The sequence below is a fragment of the Crotalus tigris genome, unplaced genomic scaffold, assembly GCF_016545835.1.
Source record: "Crotalus tigris isolate CLP2741 ecotype Arizona unplaced genomic scaffold, ASM1654583v1 scf7180000024473.799607, whole genome shotgun sequence".
Taxonomy (NCBI): Eukaryota; Metazoa; Chordata; class Lepidosauria; order Squamata; family Viperidae; genus Crotalus; species Crotalus tigris.
Window position 1 is genome coordinate 542329 of NW_024100644.1, and position 21290 is coordinate 563618.

Consider the following 21290-nt stretch of genomic DNA (forward strand, 5'->3'; position numbering starts at 1 on the left):
GCCATTCACATATGGAGGAAACACCTGCACCAAAAGAATCTCCGTGTAGAATTAAGAACAGGCTTCCCCTCCAAATTTTTGACACTGGGGGGTAATGTTGCTACATGAAATTCCAATTTCTGTGCACCTGGTGGGGGTGGGGAAGGGAATAGAACAAATATGTATATACAGGCTCAGCGTTAAGACATATCACATTGAGCAGCTGTGTTTTATAAAATATAAAAAGCAAAACTGAATTGTATTTAGGAATACAAAATTGTTTATTAGTATTTTTCAATTGGCAGAAAACGTTTTTGGTGACATTTTTATTACAATTGCTATTACTATTATTCTTGCCATTATTATTGTTATTGTTGTTGTTGTTGTTGTTGTTGTTGTTTCAATGTGTATGATTGCCCATCTTGGCAAATCAACTCTGAGCAACTAACTAGTGATGAAAACACTACACAAAATGACAAAATAGCAACCACAACAAATATTTATACAATTGTCAAATTAAAACCCAATTTAATAAGCAGAGAACATCCTACAGGCTGAAACCAGCCTTTTTCCATTTCTCCAACTGAGGCCTAACTTATAAGTTGTGCCTTGTGTCTTGACCTATGCAGCATTCTTTTATGTTTTTTTTTCTCAAAAAGACCTATTAAGGGGGGGATGTAAAACCTTTTCTAATCTTAGATGAGCTGTTCTTCTCATGTTCTGTCTCTAACATGTCCCGTTCAAAAATTCTCAGTGCACGTTCATAATCTATAATCTTGAATCACTTTTCATAGGGGGTGACATGTTCCAAGTCTTTGTTTTAATTGTTATTGTTTTAACCATTTAGTCATGTGCAACTCTTGGCGACTTTATAGGATAGTGCAATTTACTTTATTTTGCAATTTTTAAAATTATTTTAATGTAAAGGTTGCCTTCACTTTTCTTAAAACTGAAAAGTTATGTAAAAATCAACATTGTAGGGTATTGGGCAAGGAAACTATAAGGTGAATTCACTGAGGAACACTTTTATCTCAACCAATATGTAAATCGAGTCACAATTTCCCCTTTAAAGGAGCCAATTGCTTTTCCTTTTAAGGCTACACCCAGCAACACAAAGTTGTGCATTTTACTGAATTCTATCCTATTAGCTCCTCTCAATTCATTACAGGGTGCAAATATGATTCTGTGGCTAAACATGGTATCCCTACTAGCATTCCTCAGAGGTAATTGTTTCTTTTCTAGGTATTCAGTTGTTTCCATTTTAATTCTTGTATACTGGAGAGTGTATTGATACACCTTTCTTTTTAGGTGTTCATTCTGAGGTCCAGTTGGTGGAATCTGGAGGGGATGTGAGAAGACCTGGAGGGTCCCTCCGTCTCTCCTGCCAAGCCTCTGGATTCACCTTCAGCAGCTATTACATGTACTGGGTGAGACAGGCTTCTGGGAAAGGACTGGAATGGGTGGCACATATAGGTACATCTTCATCTCCAATACGCTACTCGGACAAAGTCAAGGGACGTTTCACCATCTCCAGGGATGATTCCCGCAGCCAGCTGTATTTGCAAATGGACAGTCTGAAACTGGAAGACACGGCAGTTTATTACTGTACTAGAGACACAGTGAGAGGAAGTGAATCTGAGGCCAAGCAAGAACCTTCTCATCAGAGCAGCTGTTCAAATTGAGTTCCTTACAGAAAGTTAAATTTGTAAAATTGGAGCAGCCAATAAATCTCCATGATGGCAAGTGGAAGTGCAGGACTGGTCTTGGAATATGCAGTGTGGAACCTGGTTGACAGTTTGGTAGGGAAAAAAGAAACAATCTGCGGTCAGTATTTGAAACTGGGTACTTTTTAAAAAGTTTAGATTTATTTAAAGGTAGAAACATGGATTGATGTCCTACAGAATAGAGTAGAATAACAGAGTTGGAAGGGACCTGGGAGGTCTTCTAGTCCAACCCCCTGCTCAGGCAGGAAACCCTACACCATTTCAGACAAATGGTTGTCCAATCTCTTCTTGAAAACATCCAGTGTTGGAGCATTCACAACTTCTGGAGGCAAGTTGTTCCACTGATTACTTGTTCTAACTGTCAACAAGTTTCTCCTTTGTTCTAGGTTGCTTCTCTCTTTGATCAGTTTCTATCCATTGCTTCTTCTCCTGCCCTCAGGGGGTTTGGAGAATAGCTTGACTCCCTCTTCTTTGTGCCAACTTCTTGTGGCAATCTCTGGTTACAATTCATCCTTTTTATGTTTTGCAGTTCTGTCCATTTTTTTTTCAGTATTGATAACTCTCCTCAGTTTAATTCCATTGTATACAGTATGTTACTCCTTTTTTATTTCTTCTACATTTATACATTAATATGTATTCAGTCTCCTTAATCCAAGCTCTATCCCCTCAACTGGGATGATGAGAGGTAAATATTGGACATTGCAAACCTTCCCTCCTAGAAGCTCTCTGAATATTTTGAAGGGTTTCTTGACTTGGGTTATCTCTCACTAACATCTGGGGGTGAGAACAACTGGAATCCCTAAGCACCTTGCTTTCACAGGGAAATAAAAGTGGGGAAATCTGTCTGCCTTGTCTTATAGATCTGCAACTTTGGGTATGCAGGCAAATAAAATTATCCCCAGAATGTTCACATTGCAAAGCAAGACATACATTTACTCAAATGAAATCCTTTCAGTTGTCCTATGTACTAATAGTTAACCATGTCTCTCTCGATGCAAGTGAAGAAGGAGAGTGCAAAAGTTGGCTTGAAACTCAACATTAAGAAAACCAAAATCATGGCATCAAGCCCTCTTAATTCCTGGCAAATAGATGGGGAAGAAATGGAGATAGTGACAGATGTTATCTTCCTGTGCTCCAAGATCACTTCAGATGGGGACTGCAGCGAAGAAATTGAAAGACGCTTGCTCCTGGGGAGAAAAGCTATGCAAATCTAGACAGGATTCTAAAAAGCAGAGACATCACTCTGCCAACAAAAGTGCATATAGTCAAGGCCATGATTTTCCCAGTTGCAATGTATGGATGTGAAAGTTGGACCATAAGAAAGGCTGAGCGACAAAGAATTGAGGCTTTTGAACTATGGTGCTGGAGAAGACTCCTGCGAGTTCCTTGGACTGCAAGGCATTCAGATCAGTGAGTCCTAGAAGAGATCAACCCCAACTGGTCTTTAGAAGGCCAGTTGAAACTCAAAGACTTTGGCCACCTAATGAGAAGGAAGGACTCACTGGAGAAGGGCCTAATGCTGGGAAAGATTGAGGGCAATAGAAGTAGGGGACGACAAAGAATGAGGTGGCTGGATGGAGTCACTGAAGCAGAAGGTATGAACTTAAATGGACTCCAGAAGATGGTAGAGGACAGGAAGACCTAGAGGAACATTGTCCATGGGGTCGTGAAGGGTCGGACACGACTTCGCAATTAACAACATATTCTCAAAATTTGTTGTAAAGAAGTCTATAATTTTAATGGAGATAATGACTATTATATTTATTTTGATACAGATAAAACAATATTCTATTCTAAGGACTATGTATGCAATATATTTGGTTTGAGTTTCTGGTTTAATGAACAGAACAGAACAGAACAATAGAATTGGAAGGGACCTGAAGGTCTTCTAGTCCAACCCCCTGCTAAGTCAAATGAAGTGATAAGAAGTGATCAAAAGGCGTCCAGTGTACATAGAGATGGAACTGTACTTAGGAACAATTTTACCAGGGACAAACTTTGAAGCTCGTTTATGTTATTCTATGTAAGACTTTTCCCCATCTGCACACTCCCATGGGACAAACAACTTTTTTTTTTATTGTCTTCATCTCAGTCTATCTCTATGAATGAAACAGATGTGAGTTGTCCTCAGCAATAGTGCTGTTAAAATAGTATTTTCTTTTTTTATTTCAAATTCTGCAAAGGAAAATCCCAGGGTGTTCACTCAGACTTGGCCATCCATTACTTTGGAGAAAAGTCTGGCAGGATCCAATCTGGGACACCTATATTTGCCTTCATTTGCAAAAGTTTGGTACAACTCTTGACGAAGGTCTTAGAGACAGAGATGGCTGGGAAAGTTGAGGCAAGAAAGGGACTCCAGGAGATAAGTCAATGAAGATTCTCAGTCATCCAGTAAGAGTTGTCAGGATGTTGAGTGAGGGCTTCTGGGGTTCTTTGATTTTTGATTTAAAGCATTTCACTGCTTTTTTAGGTCCAAGTGCCATGACTCAACTTCCAGGGGACAGGGTTATTTTCCTGAGTCAAGGACGAATGGAGAACATTTTCCTGGAACTATGATGAAAGACCCTCAACCTTCATCTGAAAACCATTTTGGATCTTCAAAATATTCTGAGTTGTTTCTTCCCTAGAACTTTAGTTTGAATGTTAGAGGAAGCTGTATTTCCAAAACTTGAGTAAAGAGGTCCTAACATTATATAGAAGGGTTGCCCTCTTTATTATAATTACTATGTAAATTCAGGGAAGGCTTCCTGTTTAAAACTCTCTGCTGAAAAATCTCCAGAAAAAGCTACCTCACATATCATTTTGACCACTTTCAAAGCAACAACCATATTGCTTCCCTCCAAAATGAGTCATAGTATTATTCTTCTACTGCAGTTAATTTTCAGTTCATCTCTGTTTCCAGGTGATGTTTTCCTCTCTCTCTCTCTCTACACATCTACAAGTACAACTATAATTACAACTGTGACTATACTTAAGTGCATACATGCATACACATACAGTCTAAAGATGAATGAATGTAACTTATTTTTTTCCCAGGTATTAAATGCAGTGTTCAGCTGGAACAATCTGGAAGTTATGTGAAAAGACCTGGACAATCCCTCTTTCTTTTCTGCAAAGGGTCCGGTTTTAATTTTGGAAACTATGGCATGCATTGGGTGAGACAAGCTCCAGAAAAAGGACTGGAGTGGATTGCAGTTATTTGGTACGATGCCAGTAAGCAAGAATATGCAGAATCTGTCAAGGGACGCTTCACCATCTCCAGGAACAATGCCAAAAGCCAGCTGTATCTGCAAATGAACAGCCTCAAACCAGAGGACACAGCTGTCTATTACTGTGCAAGATACACAGCGAGAGGAAGTGAATCTGAAGCCTACCAAGAACTTTCTCCTCCTTTGAGCAGTTCTCCAAATTGATTCAGTCATAGAAGTTTGGATCTGTGCTCTCCAATAGAGAAGCAGCCCATACATTTACATCATAGCAAGCAAAACCCAAAATCTGATCTTGAATCAATTTGAAGAGATCCTGACTAGCATTTCTCTGGGGGAAAGAAGAAAATTCCTTGGCAATAAAATAAATTATGTAGTTTTATTTAAACCTTTATTTATAGCTTAGGAAGGTATATTGCTCACCAGGAAGCTGAGAATTTTCATTGGTGTTTGCCACAGACAAGTTGTCGAGGTATTTCAAATATTTCCCTGAAATGAAAACAAAATGAAGGGATTTTACTATCATACCTATCTAACATGCAAAATAGGGAAAACATTATAAATACAAATTGAGTCCCAGATCCTTGATTAGCCAATGAAGATTGATCACCTTCTAGTGCAGGGGTAGTCAACCTTGGCTCTTTTATGACTCGTGGACCAACTCCCAGAATTCCTGAGCCAGCTGGCTTAGGAATTCTGGGAATTGAAGTTCACGATTCATAAAAGACCCAAGGTTGACTACCCCTGTTCTAGTGGGAAGCTTAGGACTGTTTCCTTCTATTCATCTAAATAGTTTGCTGGAAAAAAAAGTAAGATGATGAAAATGGCTTGAAAATTCCAGTTTCAACTTCTCTGTTTATAAGGTGATCTATCTTCAGAAAAAACAACAACAACCATGAAATGGAATATTACCCTTTAGTATCACGGGAGAAACCTGGAAATGAAACTTCAGGGTGAAACTTCTAAACATCCAAACTGCCATTTCTCCTTGTGAGGAAACACCTGCACCAAAAGAATCTCCTTGGAGAATAAGGAGCATGCTTCATCTCCTCACTTTTGACACTGGGGGGCAATGTTGTTATATGAAATTCCAATGTCTGAACTAGAAAATCATTTAAGGGAAACCAACAACCTGAATGATGATGATGTAGAAGCGAACTGGAATAAATTTAAAAGTGCAATAGTAGAGGTAACAAATTCAGAACAGAGAGAGGGGTACCACAAGAAATAACAGTGGATGACAGAGGAAATTCTTCATCTCATGGATGAAAGAAGATCTTATAAAAATAAAAACAAAGAAAAATACAATGAATTCCAGAAAACAATTAGAAGAAAAATTCGACTGGCAAAAGAAAAGTGGTTTGCAAAGAGATGCAAGGAAATAGAAGAGACAGAACGTATACATGATAATTTCAATTTACACAAAAAAGTGAAAGACAGAGCAGGCCTCTACAAAAAGAACTTAGTTGACAAAGAGGGAGAAATTATCTTAGATGAGGAGGAAAAACTAAAAAGATGGAAGGAATATATCGGAGAACCTTTTGAGGACACTAGGGGTGATATAGATATGAGAGGTATAAGAACTTGACCAAACATCACTATGGAGGAGGTTGAACATGCAATAAAAATAGCAAAAACAAGAAAAGCCACAGGATCTGATGATATCCCAGTAGAAATTTTAAAATTGCTGGAAGACAATGGGAAGAATTTTTTTTACTGCAGCTCTTCAGTCAGATATATGAAACAGGAAAGATACCAAATGATTGGCTAAAATCAACCTTTGTGACAATCCCCCCAAAAATAAATGCAAAGAAGTGTACCGAATACAGAACAATAAGGTTAATGAGTCATGCCCTGACAATATTCCTGAGAATAATTCACACAAGAATATACAAAATTGTAGAGGGTCTAGGTAACACACAATTTGGTTTCAGAAACAATCTTGGTACACGAGATGTGCTATTCAGCATTCAAGTTCTTGTACAGCATTGTAGAGATGTCAATCACAGTGTTTACATGTGCTTCATTGATTTTGAAAAAAACATTTGATAAAATAAGACACAGCAAACTATTAGAAATCCTGAAACAAGGGGGTTTAGATGACAAAGACATCCAAATCATAAAGAATCTGTATTGGCATCAGGTAGCAAATGTGAGACTAGGCTAAAAATACTCAGCTGATGGAGAGATAAGAAGGGGGGTCAGACAGGGATGTATTCTGTCTCCACTGTTGTTCAATATCTACTCTGAATCAATCTTCAACGAGGCACTGGAGAACATTGATGCTGGCATCAAAGTAAACGGTGTTTGGATCAATAATTTAAGACAGGGCTTTTCAACTTTTTCACCCATTGTACCACTTTTAGGATATGGCAATATCCGAGTACCACCAGTCGCCAGCAAGGTGTCAAAAACTTGATGACCCCCCAAAAAAGGAAAAAAGTGATAAAGTACAGGTAGTCCTCGACTTACAACAATTTGCTTAGTGACTGTTCGAAGTTACAATGGCACTGAAAAAGTGCCCGCCACAGCTGAGCAAGACACCTGCCTGCCCGCCTGGCAGCGCTCTTCCTCTTGTCTGAGGTTTTGATTATTGTGAGCATTTCTGTTGAGGATTGGCAGCTGGGGTGGGGTGGAGTGTGTGTGTTTTTTATTCCCCCCCATCTGCTGGGTGGCTGCAGCAGGTTTTGGTCACTTCACATGACCTGGGACACTGTGACCATCATAAATATGAATCAGTTACCAAGCATCTGAATGTAAATCATAAGACCCTGGAGATGCTGCAACATTCCAACTGATTGGCTCTTCTTCTGGGCTCAGCAGAAGTGCCAGGATCAGCGCCGAGTTCCAGCTGGAGCCTGGCGCTAATCCTGGTGCTTCCACTGAGCCCTGACAGCCCTGCAGCTCCAGCTGTCTCTCGCTTAGCCTTGTGCGGTGTTACCACCGGTTCAGCTCATTCCCCTCCCCCACTACCACTTTTCTAGGATGTTGCATACCACCTGCCAGGTGCCAATGTACCACAGGTGGTACCCATAACACTGGTTGAAAAGCCCTGATTTTTTTATATCTTAAATCAGGGCTTTTCAACCGGTAGTATGGGTACCACCTGTGGTACATTGGCACCTGGCAGGTGGTATGCGACCAGTAAGCATGAAGATCTTCAGCTCCTCATCAACAGAGTCACAGAAATATCTGAAAAATATGGTTTGAACCTTAATACCTCAAAAACCAAGATTATGGTTGTCAGCAAACAACCTGTTAATTTACCACCAATAAATTCAGAAGGAATACCACTAGAAAGGATCACGCACCTCAGTTCCAATTTACATGAAAGCTGGGACATGACCGTTGAAGTAAAGACAAGGATAGAAAAAGCCCGAACAGCATTCTTCAAAATGAAAAAGGTCTTCTGCAGTCACAACATAAGCCTAAGACTGAAAATCAGGCTTGTCAGATGCTATATTTTTTCTATCCTGCTCTATGGAGTAGAGAGTTGGTCTCTGACGGAAGGCCATCTGAAGAGACTAGAAGCATTTGAAATGTGGATTTACAGGCGGCTGTTACGTATAAACTGGGTTAACAAGATCAGAAATGAGAAGGTGATAAGCCACCTGGGAAAGCCAAGGGAAATCATCAAAACAATTAAAAAACAAAAATTAGAATATTTCGGACATGTGATGCAACACCCAGAAAAACACGGCATACTCCACTTAATCCTCCAGGGAAAGATTGAAGGCAAACGAGGTCCAGGCAGAAGAAGAACATCATGGCTTCAAAATCTAAGGGACTGGTTTGGACAAACTTTTTTGTGCGGCTGCTGATAAAAACAGGATCGCCAACATGATCGCCAACATCCGATAATGGATATGGCACAAGAAGAAGAAGAAGAAGTGCACCTGGTAGGGTTGGGGAAGGGAATGAAACAAATGTTATTAAATGTTTTGCAGGACATTTTTTATTTTATTTCTGTAATAATCCAATAAAAAGTTTTCAAGAAAATTTTACTTTGTAGGAAAATTCAATGTGAAACTGAGAAATTTTTATCAAAAGATGGATTTTTTTGTTTTTGTTGTTACCAGACAAACTTATCAAATCTTTGCTGGAAATGGAAATACAATCAAAAGATTATATTATCATATTCAGTGAACATATAAAACAGTTAAAATATTACAGATACTAATACTGCTTCAAGTGTTCCTTAAAGCTTAACTGCCATTTAATGAATTTGGGATGTTTCATAAAATAAACAAAGGTTAAGGAAGCAATTTTGTAGCAAACATTCTAACTCTGATGTTCTCTCCTTTTTATATGATCTGCAATATGTAAATAAGTTTATTCTATATTACCTAGAATCATTTTGAAAAGGGCTGAATATTTTTAGGTATTTCTTTTACTTAATGTACAAGAAATTGACCCTTTCTCCTATTAACTCACAGGGGGGGGGAAATGGGTCCCAACCCTTTTCTTCGGATTGGAATCTTAACTGCAAAATGCACATGCAAGTTATGCTCACTGAAATATATTAGCCAATGCACTGAGTGGCTCTTTTATCCCAACAGATATGTAAATTGAGAGCCAATTTCCCCTTTAAAGGAGCCCCATTATTTCCCTCTTCAGCTAGCACCCACCAACATAAAACCTGTGCAGTGTCCTGAATCCCCTGTTGTCAATTTCCTCCACTCATTAGAGTGAGCAAAAATGTGGCTAAACATTGTGTTTTTACTAGTAGTCCTCCAAGGTAATTATTTTTCCCCTATAGAGTTTATTTCCATGTTCTGCTCCTATATTCAGGCGATCTCATTCATTTAAAAAAAAAATAAAAAATAAAAAAACTTTTTTTTTAGGAGTCCAGTCTCAAATCCAGTTGGTGGAGTCTGGAGGGGATGTGAGAAGCCCTGGAGGGTCCCTCCGTCTCACCTGCCAAGGTTCTGGATTCACCTTCAGCAGCTATGGCATGCACTGGGTGAGACAGGCTCCAGGAAAAGGACTGGAATGGATTGCAGTTATTTGGTATGATGCCAGTAAGCAATTCTATGCAGAATCTGTCAAGGGACGCTTCACCATCTCCAGGGACAATGCCAAAAGCCAGCTGTATCTGCAGATGAACAGCCTCAAAGCTGAAGACACGGCAGTCTATTACTGTGCTAGAGGCACAGTGAGAGGAAGTGAATCTGAAGCCTACCAAGAACTTTCTCACCCTCTCAGCAGTTCTCCAAATTGATTCAGTCCTAGAAGTTTGGATTTGTGCACTCCAATAGAGAAGCAGCCCATACATTTACATCATAGCAAGCGGAACCCAAAATTTGATCTTGAATTAATCTGAAGAGAATCTGATTAGCATTTCTCTGGCAATAGAATGAACCGTGTAGTTTTATTTATACCTTTATTTATATCTCAGGAAAGTATATTGCTCACTGGGAAGCTGAGAATTTTCATAAAATAAATTACCATTGGTGTTTGTCACAGACAAGTGGAAACTAATATCTCATCTTGGATTAATCTAAAGAGAAGCTGATTAGCATTTGTCAGGAGGAAAAGAAGGAAATTCCTTGGATATAGAATGAACCGTGTAGTTTTATTTAAACCAAAATAAAGATTTTAATAGAGGTAGAAATTGAGTTCAATATCTAAAATTCTTCCATTATATGTTATTGTGCGGTTTGATCCTCTTTCATTCTCTCAGTCATCAACAACTCTCTTTTGATTAACTCTTTTCTATCTCTTACATATTTTTATTTCCTTCTACATTTATTTATATTCTTTGCTATCTGTTGTCTGACAGGTGTTTTTACAAAAGGCTATTGGATTGTTTTGTTTTGTTTTTCTTTGAGAAATATGTTTCTCTTCATCCAAGCAGCTTACTCAGTTCTGGCAGGATAGTGGGAGTGATGGAAACATTAGTTGTGATAGAATGGGGGGCAGATGGATTGGAAGGATCATATTCAGTGATGGGATTCAAATATGTGAACAACCAGTTCCAGAAGTCCATTCTGGGCCTGGGCAACAAAAAATTAGCTACCGGTTCTGCTGAAGTGGTGCGAACTGGCTGAATCCCATCACTGATCGTATTTCTTTGCAGTCATCTGATTGTTAGCACTCTCCCTGAGAATTCTTGAGGCCACTTAGGGGTTTATGATTCACCTGTATCAGACTGCAAATGGGGGTTGAACTGCAGTAAGGACTACGTTGCAGACAGGAGATAGGTGGGGTCTTATCCCTCCCCCTCTGTTGAGAGAGGGCTGCTCAGTGTTAACATGAATGGCCTATTTTACCCCTCTTTCAAACCAATGGTCCTCTCTATGCAGAATGTGGACTTTGCTGTCTTCAAAAGAGTGATTTTTGTCTTTCAAAGGCAGATGGACTGATGAATCTTGGCCTGATGAATTTGCTCTCTTATGTTGAGCCATGCATTTGTGAAATGGGTTGTCTTGATTCACCAATGTACAGATCTGACTCATTACATTGTACTGCATATATCACATTGAGCTTTTTCTTCTGGGGAACCTTCGTTTGTTCTCTGTTTCTCTTCCCCTCCAGAAATATAATGATGTCCTTGAATAATAGCTGACTCCTTCTCATCACTTGCCACAGGGGGTAATATTGTCACACTCAATTATGTTGTCCAGGCAGGGAGAACTGGGCAAAGAAATAAACCAGTGTGCAGAAATACAGCCTCATTTCCAAAGCCAATTATATCTTTTCTGACTTGCTTAAACTTTCCCTTAAAAGATCTCAAAATGACTACAATTTCCACTATGAACCCACATCAGAATTTACAGCAGCTAGCATTTCTTAATTGTACAGGAAATTGAATTTTGGGAGCGATTTCTTGATTTTTCTCATAAGAAAAAAGAAGAAAGACAGAAAGACAGAAGGAGAGAAAGGAGGAAGGGAGGGAGGGAGGGAGGGAGGGAAGGAAGGAAGGAAGAAAGAAAGAAAGAAAGAAAGAAAGAAAGAAAGAAAGAAAGAAAGAAAGAAAGAAGGGAAACTGAAAAGAAATAGCAATTGTACAGCAAATTCCGATGTGGTAGTTTATATAAATATAGATAGATATAGATTTAGATATAGAGATAGATAGAGATAGAGATAGAGATAGAGATAGAGACAGAGACAGAGATAGAGATAGAGATAGAAATAAAGATAGAGATATTTGGTAGTTAATATATTTCTGTAAACATGTCTTTGTATAAATGTATCCTATTTATTATAAATTTATTTCAGAAGTGGTGGGATGATTAAAGTCCTTCTTTTACTGACTTTAAAGTAAACCAGTTCTTCCTCCTATCTACTCATATGAAAACAAAAACAAAGCATGAAAACTGGCATCAGTTTTTTTTTCTTTATGATTGGAACATCATTTGAAAATCATGCATTTAAAGTCTGTGGAAAGACACCTTTAAAAAGTGAATGGGTCTGTTTTAACCCAAGCAATATGTAAATCAGGGTACAATTTGCCCTTTAAAGAAGCCACAAGATTTCCCTTTTCAGGCTACACAAAATCTGAGCCCTTCCCTGGATTCTTTTCTATCTATTTATTTAGAGTATGGCTAAATAATAATAATAATAACAATAAACCCTGTTCTAGCAATTCCCCTGCATTCATTAGAGGAAGCAAAAATGACCCTGTGGCAAAGCCTGTTGTTCTTACTTGCTCTCCTCAGAGGTAATATTTTTTTCTTCCCTTTTAGTTCTTGTGTACACGAGAGCTCACTGAAACTCCTTTCATTTTAGGGGTCCAATCTGATGTCCAGGTGGTGGAATCCGGAGGAGATGTTAGAAGACCTGGACAGTCTCTCAGTCTCTTATGCCAAACCTCTGGTTTCAACTTCAATGTCTTCTGGATGAACTGGTTGAGACAGTATCCAGGGAAAGACCTGGAATGGGTGGGCCGCATAACTACAGGCTCACCTCCTACCGCTTACTACAGAGATAAAGTCAAGGGACGGTTCACCATGTCCAGGGATGATTCCAACACTCGGGTGTATCTGCAAATGAACAACCTTAAACCAGAGGATTCAGCTGTCTATTACTGTGCACGAGACACAGTGAGAGGAAGTGAATCTGAAGCCCGTCAAGAATCTTCTTGCCCTATGAGCAGTTCCCCAAGCTGATTGTATTTATTCTATTTTATTTTATTCTTTTTTTTAATGTATATGCACTCCATCTCGTTATAAACCTCTTCATCAACCAAGGATGAAGGGAGAACAGGGAAACCTTCCCAAAATCTGTCAAGTTAAAGATGAACAGAGAAGATCTGGCTGTTAGGGATGCTTTGGTCTAAATGATCTGGGTGGTGTTTTTTGAAACATTATTCCATGATTTTATTGGATTTGGGAATATAAATAAGAATCCCACATCCAAGATAATAAAATCTGACATAGAGAAACACTTTAAATGGAATGACTGGTCATATTTTTTTTTTTGGGGGGGGGGGAAGAATACACTGAAAGGATCTAAAGGAAACTGAACATCTCAAGAGGCTTCAACCCACAGCATGAAGCCATGTCTGAGCCGACAACAGATGTCCTCTGCTAAATATAGAAGAAACTGATTTTTTTTGGGGGGGGGAGGTGAATACAAAGTGCTATATTTGTATTTCTCACTCCTGGAATGGCGTATTCTGCTTTAGTATCATGGCAGAAGTCTGGAACTGAAACTTCAAGATAATCCATCTAAATATCCAAACTGCCATTCACATGTTGGGGAAACATGTGAAACAAAAGAGTTTCTTTGGAGATAAGATAAGATAAACGTTATTGTCATTTTTTTACTGTGGGCACAACGGCACACATCAAAAATGAAATTTAGTTGCCCGCTCTCAAAGTGAAACACATACATGAGAATTAGGAAGATGTGTCCTCTCCTCACCTTTGACAGTGGGGGGCAATGTTGTCACACCAAATTCCTATGAACCAATTGGAGTTTGGGCAAGAAATAAATTATATAGACAATGCCTCATTTTGGAGGAGTGATCATTGGTTGTTCTTTCTATAACTGTTCCCTGAAAAGAAAATTCCACATCTTAGGAGGCTACAATCTTCACTGTGAAGGAGAGAATTTTTTATAAAATGATATGTATCATTGGTTTTTGTCACCAGAAATAACAACAACTGTCTAGATAGTTCAAATCTTTTTTTTTTTACAAAATTTTATTAAGTTTATATAGATGAGGAAAAATAGGAACAATACAAGTATGATAAAGGGAGGGGTGGAAGGAAAAGGGAAAGGGAAGGGAATAAGGCATTAGGGTAAAATAAGGATAGGTACAATCACACATTTCAACAAACAAGCTACCGTCCGGATCATAATAATGAGTAAATACCATATTCAACCATTTTTACCAAAGCTTAGACTATAACATATTAAAAACAATTAGTAAACAAATACGTTAATCTATTAAGTAAACACTACTAATAAAATCTCAAAAAATCCTAACAATCAAAAGTAACAAATGAGAATCAGTAAATCAGGAAAAATAATCATATTATCAAAATGTTAGTTACAACTCGATTAAAATCAGTCATCTATTCTAAAATATTGACTCCTTCAAGTTTTAACGTGTCTCTAACCATTGATAATTTTTTTCCCAAGTTCTAAAATAAATTGAATCATCTTTTTATTTCATTTCTAATGTTAGTCTATCCATTTCTGCACACTCTAAAATTTTAGTAATTATAATCTGGTCAGATGGTAAATTCTCATTTTTCCAAAATTGGGCAAATACTATCCTTGCAGCTGTTAAAACATGCAATATCAAGTAGTCATTCTCTTTACCATAATTAGGTCTTAATATTCCTAACAAAAGCAATTCCGGTTTAAATTCTATCTGTAGTTTCATCATCTTTTCCAACCATCTATGGATCTTAGACCAATATTTCTTAGTGATAGGGCATATCCACCAGGCATGGTAATAAATGCCTGGCTGTTGTTTACATTGGAGGCAAATATCCGAAACATTTTTAAACATTTTCGCTAAGCAAATTGGTGTCATATGCCATCTATAAAACACCTTATATAAGTTTTCTTTATATGCTACTGCTTTTGTAAGCTTAATATTTTTATCCCAAAGTTTTTGCCAGTCTTTCAAATCTATAGAATGTCCAAAGTTCTTTGCCCATACTTAGACAGTTCAAATCTTTGATAAAAATGAAAACAACATAGAGAAAAATTCTATCAGGTTTGGTGGGCATGCAAAAAAGATTTTTTTAAAAAAGATATACTGTAGATATGTGCACTAATTCAGAAAAAAATTGAGAGTTAAGCTATAGTTGAAAGCAGTGAGTTTTCTTTTGGGATTATTAGATAAGCAACTAGAAAAAAGTCACGAAGCTCTCTTTTTACATATGAAAGCTGCAGGGCTGCATGCTCAAAAATGGAAACACTCGACTCTACCCACAAAGGAGGGATTAATGGTGAAGATGATGGAAACCCTGCAGAGAATTTAAACTAATGTCTTTGATTAGAGAACCCTTCATAAACATTTTGTATGAAAGGAAAAAACATACAGTAATCATTTATATTTTTGATGATTAAAAAAAAATGGGTCATTGAAAAAGAAGGTCTACTTTTTGTAACCTAAAGTAAGAGTTAATATTGTAAATATATTTATATTTGCTGCAGAAGAAATACCAAGATTCTTTTTTCTGTTTCTGTTTCTTTTCCTTATCCTTCCTTCCTTTCTTCCTTCCTTCCTTCCTTCCTTCCTTCCTTCCTTCCTTCCTTCCTTCCTTCAATTTGTGTTATTATTGCAAATTATTATTTGTATTAACCTTGTCACAATAAAAATAGGATGAAGGGAGAACAGGGAAACTTTTCAAAATCTGGCTAAAAGATTTTCATTTAGCTGGAGGTGAGAAGACAAGATCTGCCAGTTAGGGACAGTTTAAATTAGATCATCTGGATGATGCTTCCTGAAACATTATTTTATGATTCCACTGAACTTGGGAATATAAATAAGAATTTCCCCAACCCTCAAGAATAAAATGTGTCATAGAGTCACATTTGAAATGGAATGACCAGTCATTTTTGGAAGCGTACATTGAAAGGAACTCAAGGAATTTGAACATCTCAAGCCATGTCTGAGTTGACTACAGATGTCCTCTGCTAAATATAGAATAAAATTCTTTTTTTTTTGAGTGAATACAAAGTGCTGAATTTGTATTTCTTAGTCCACAGGGAAATTGTGCATGGTAGCATTGTTATTAATAGTATTAGTATAGGCGGTATTAATATTATAATTTCAATTTGCATGACTATCCATCTTGAGCAGTGATTCTCAACCTTTCTAATGCCGTGACCCCATAATACAGTTCCCCATGTTGTGGTGACCCCCAAGTGGGTGTGGCCACCAATAAGAGGGAGTAGGACAGCTATGGAAAAGGGAAAAAAATGGCGGACAGCATGGTTTGGTGACCCCCGTGAAATGGTCATTCGACCCCAAATGGGGTCCCGACCCACAGGTTGAGAACCACTGATCTTGAGGAATCATATCTTGGCAGTGAACAACCTCTAGAAACATTACACAAAAATAGCAATCCAAAACCAACCAGTATGTGAAAAGTGTCATGGTTCCGATAGATAAAACTCTCCAAAAGAACTTTGAAGCATTGTTTACCTTAAAGAATTTTTTATTCGAGAAACAAAGTTTTGGCACTACATATCTGAAGCCAAAAACTGAATTCCCCTCCCCTGGCACAAAGTAGCAAAGCACAATTCCCTCCTCCAATTAACAGTAATAAATCACATTTCCCAATTAGCTTGAAGCATGAGCTTTCTCCCCAGCTCTCCAGCCCACCAAATCTTTATCAACTCTGGGCACAATAACCTTGGATTCCCACAGCTGAGTTATTATTGTTATGACTAGCTGGACTCTCATCCATATTCCCCCTCCCAGCATCAACTAACTCTAAAAGTGATAGAGGAAAAATGGCTACATTTCCATCTGTGGTCAAAGCAAGAACATCCAATGTTAGCAGCATTGACAAAAAGCATAAATTTGCTCAGATAAAACCAATCTAATAATAAAAAGAACCTCAACTTGCACAGGTGAACACAATTCACATGTGGCTTACAAATTGTGCCTGATGGATTGGTTAACATTCAGTTGTTTTGAGTATCTTCAGTATAACAAGGTTGAGGGGAAAAAATTATTTCCTATTTAAATTATTCTCAGTGCATGGTTTCTTTTTCTTATCTTCAAAGATTTTCCTGAACTATGAAGATTTTTCAAATCAGATTTTAATTACCTCTCTTTCCCCTAAAGGATAGGTGGATAAAAATGCCAATTCTATCATAAACATCTGGATCACTATGTAATGAATCATAATAATAAAACATTCCTGCCTTGACCCACTCACTTTCTGTCTGTCTGCTGTATGTATATATGTATTTCTGTAATGTGATTTGTAAATCATGTTTGTAATATGTGTGCAAAGAAATGTATAGGTTAATGTCCCGAGGGGCTCTTTTATCTGAAGCAATATGTAAATCAGACCACAATTTCCCATTTAAAGCAGCCAGGTGGTTTCCTGCAAGGCAAAGTTTGAGCACTTTCCTGAATACTTTCCTGCCAATTCCCCTGCATTCATTAGAAAGAGCAAAAATGACTCTGTGGCCAAAATTGATCTTCTTACTAGCAGTCCTCCAAGGTAATGCTTCCCTCTCTAGCATTTCCTTCAATTCACCATTACTATTTACAGAGATGTCACTGAAACCCATTTCTTTCTAGGTGTCCAATCACAGGTCCAGTTGGTAGAGTCTGGAGGGGATGTGAGAAGCCCTGGAGGGTCCCTCCGTCTCTCCTGCCAAGCCTCTGGATTCACTTTCAGCAGCTACTACATGGGCTGGGTGAGACAGGCTCCAGGGAAAGGACTGGAGTGGGTGACCTACATAACGACTGGTTCCAGTACTTACTACTCACACAAAGTGAAGGGACGGTTCACCATCTCCAGGGACAATGCCAAAAGCCAGCTGTATCTGCAAATGAACAACCTCAAAGCTGAAGACACAGCTGTCTATTATTGTGCAAGAGAGTCACAGTGAGAAGAAGTGAATCTGAAGCAAAGCAAAAACCTTCCTTTCTTCAGAGTAGCTCTGCAAATTGATTCAGCCCCGGATCCTGGAATCTTTTGTTCTAGGGATCCAGTTGGAAATAATGCTGGAAGGCAATGAAAAACTTAATAGCTGGCCATCAACACCCCAACACCCAAACCAACAACTAAATAACACAGCCAGAATAGCACAAAGCACACAGAGAAGCAGTTAGACAGAAATTCCCTGAGAATGGGCTTCAGCACATTCCGAACATTTAGGAAGACTAAAGATCTCGTCCAAGTGAATGACAAGACTGGATCCTAGAATACAACACTATTTATTTTATCTGTTTCTTTTCAGTCAGTTTTAGCATTGTTAACTCTTTCCCTCCCTCCGTCCGTCCCTCCCTCCCTCCCTCCCTCCCTCCCTTCCTTCCTTCCTTCCTTCCTTCCTTCCTTCCTTCCTTCCTTCCTTCCTTCCTTCCTTTCTTCTTTCCTCAAAGTGGTTTATTATTATTATTTATATACTATAATGATATTGTTATTATTATTAATCTACCAGTATTTCTGGTGACATTTTTATTATAATTATTATTATTACTCTTGTAATTGTTATTATTTCACTTTTTATGGCAGCCCATCTTGACAAATAAACTCAGGGCAAGTAACAACTGATAAAAACACCACACAAAGTAGAAAAAGAGGCTCCAAAACAAAAATGATTTGGCTCTGCATTCAGTTTTTTTGGGTTTCTTCAAAAGGTCATAGTAAAAAAAGGGGGGGGGGATGTATAAAACCTTTCCTGAACTCAGATGCCCTGCTGTTTTCACATTTTTTAACATGTCTCTTTCAACTGTTCTTTTTCCTTGTTCATGATTTGTTCCCTTGAATCCCTTTTAAGAACTGGTGAAATTTTGCAAGTCTTTCTTTCAATTATTCTTCTGTAAGATCTACCTTCATTTTTCTTTGAACTGAAAAAAAAAAAAACCATCAACTGTGCAAGGAGTGTGGAAGGACAACTATGAAATCATTGCATTGAGGAACTATTTATCTCAACCAATATGTAAATGAAGGCACAATTTCCCCTTTAAAGGGAACAGTTGGTTTCCTTTTTCCAGTGACACCCACCACCACAAAGTTTGTGCATTTTCCCAAATCCTGCTTGAGTAGGGGGCCAGACTAGAAGACCTCCAAGGTCCCTTCCAGCTCTATTCTATTCTATTCTATTCTATTCTATTCTATTCTATTCTATTCTATTCTATTCTATTCTATTCTATTCTATTCTATTCCATTCCATCTATTCTAGTCTATTCTAGTCTATTCTAGTCTATTCTAGTCTAGCCTAGTCTAGCCTAGTGTATTCATTACAGGGAAAGCAAAAATGATTCTGTGGCTGAATTTGGTGTCCTTTCTTGCACTTCTTGGAGGTAATGTTTCCCTCTAGGTAGAGTTTCCTTCCATTTGCTCTCCTTCTATACAGGAGATCCCACTGAAATAATTTCTTTTTAGGTGTCCAATCTGACGTCCAATTGGTGGAGTCTGGAGGGGGTGTGATAAGACCTGGAGAATCCCTCCAACTCTCCTGCCAAACCTCTGGATTCTCCTTCAATGGCTCTTACATGGGCTGGGTGAGACAGGCTCCTGGGAAAGGATTGGAATGGGTGGCCTATATAAGTCCTGGTTCTGGTGCTTACTACTCAGACAAAGTGAAGGGACGCTTCACCATCTCCAGGGACAATGCCAAAAGCCAGATGTATCTGCAAATGAACAGCCTCAACGCTGAAGACATGGCGGTCTATTACTGTATGAGAGGCATAGTGAGAGGAAGTGAATCTGAAACCTGTCAAGAACTTTCTCTACATCTGATCAACTTACACTTATTTACACTGTCCCTTTTTTCTTTCAGTATTGCTAAATTTCATCAGTCTCATTTTTTTCTACATACTATTCCTTTTTCATTCCTTTTCCATTAATATACACTCAACATCCTTAAACCTGAGTCTCTCTCCTTCTTAATTCTTTCTACATTAATCTATATAAAATTGCCTGATGCCTGAAGCTTTCTCCCCTCAGTTGGGCAGTGCCAAGACTTCCAGATATTGGAAATTGCAAATCTTACAGCAGTGCTTCTCAACCTTTTTAATGCTGTGACCCCAACCAGTCGTAAGTCAAGGACTACCCAACCGGTCGTACGTCGAAGATTTTCCCTGCCCGGGAGCGCAGCACATGCGTGGTGCAGCCCCCTGCGCTGGCCGAGGCGTAGCTGGCAAGGGGCAGCGACGGCGCAGGGCAAATACCCGCTGGACCACCAGCTGGCCCAGCCCAAGGGAGGAAAGATACCCACTGGGCCCCACGCACACCAGCAACTTTCCCTGCACGCGCCGGCCTCCCACCTCCCACCCCTGGCCCTCTTTTACTTGCATTTTTAGTAGTTGCTCAGCAAGGAAGGGTGGGAACTTCCAGACAGCTCGCCTTCGCTGCAGACAACTTGCAGCACTGTTTGCAGAATGGGGCTTTTGGCGGGCTCAGCAGGGCAAACACAGCCTGGACAATTCCTATTGGCTTTTGAAAACCAATAGAATTAGACTCTATTCAAGAGAGTCTATTCTATTGGCTTTTAAAAGCCAATAGAATAAAAGGGAGTAGCACAGCTAAGGAAAAAGGGGGACTGCATTGTTCGGTGACCCCCGTGAAATGGTCATTCGACCCCAAATGGGGTCCCGACCCACAGGTTGAGAACCACTGTCTTATGGTCTCATTTTGTAGACCATAATATATATTACCATATCTTACTTGAGATATATCTGTGACATTCCAAATGAGGGAATACAATGTGACTCTTTTATTTTTCTCAGTCCATTGTAAGAACATTGGTTAAACAGATATTTCTTATATTGACTGTATATCTTTTGGAGATCCATCAAATTGTGCTTTCTAAAACATTTTTTAATTGTTTAGTCTTCTGAGCTTGAAGACTCATGTTTGATAGAAATTTCCTGAGGATGGGCTCTGGCATGAGTCCAAAAGACTAAATCGTTGGTCCCAGTGAATGACCCAGATTGGATACTACAAGACAACACACTATTGCCATTTTTTTCTGTTTCTTTTCAGCCTATATCTCCATTGCTAATCTTCCTTCCTTCCTTCTTTCCTTCTTATTTTTTTAACCTACAATGACAGTTTTTGGTAATATTTCTATTAAAATTATTCTTACTATTTCTCTTGCCATGATTTTATTTCAATTTTTATGGCTGCCCATCTTGGCGAATCAATTCTGAGCAAGTAACAACTAATAAAAATACCACATAAAATAGCAAAAGAGCTCCCCAAACAAAAACGATCTTGCTCTG

The 21290-nt window shown here is 38.6% G+C and overlaps 6 gene segments (V, D, J or C); all 6 read left to right on the plus strand.

The window, feature by feature from the left end:
• Positions 1-741: 741 nt before the first annotated feature.
• LOC120303666 lies at positions 742-1676 on the plus strand. The segment is given in 2 exon segments: positions 742-1202; positions 1288-1676. Coding segments are annotated over 2 exon segments (420 nt in total).
• Positions 1677-4498: 2822 nt separating this feature from the next.
• Positions 4499-5116, plus strand: LOC120303632. The segment is given in 2 exon segments: positions 4499-4605; positions 4740-5116. Coding segments are annotated over 2 exon segments (435 nt in total).
• A 4410-nt stretch (positions 5117-9526) lies between these two features.
• On the plus strand, positions 9527-10130 carry LOC120303633. The segment is given in 2 exon segments: positions 9527-9647; positions 9754-10130. Coding segments are annotated over 2 exon segments (417 nt in total).
• A 2313-nt stretch (positions 10131-12443) lies between these two features.
• On the plus strand, positions 12444-13020 carry LOC120303634. The segment is given in 2 exon segments: positions 12444-12572; positions 12641-13020. Coding segments are annotated over 2 exon segments (426 nt in total).
• A 4440-nt stretch (positions 13021-17460) lies between these two features.
• On the plus strand, positions 17461-17950 carry LOC120303667. The segment is given in 2 exon segments: positions 17461-17556; positions 17637-17950. Coding segments are annotated over 2 exon segments (360 nt in total).
• A 1280-nt stretch (positions 17951-19230) lies between these two features.
• On the plus strand, positions 19231-19855 carry LOC120303635. The segment is given in 3 exon segments: positions 19231-19367; positions 19450-19757; positions 19847-19855. Coding segments are annotated over 3 exon segments (363 nt in total).
• Positions 19856-21290: the final 1435 nt, after the last annotated feature.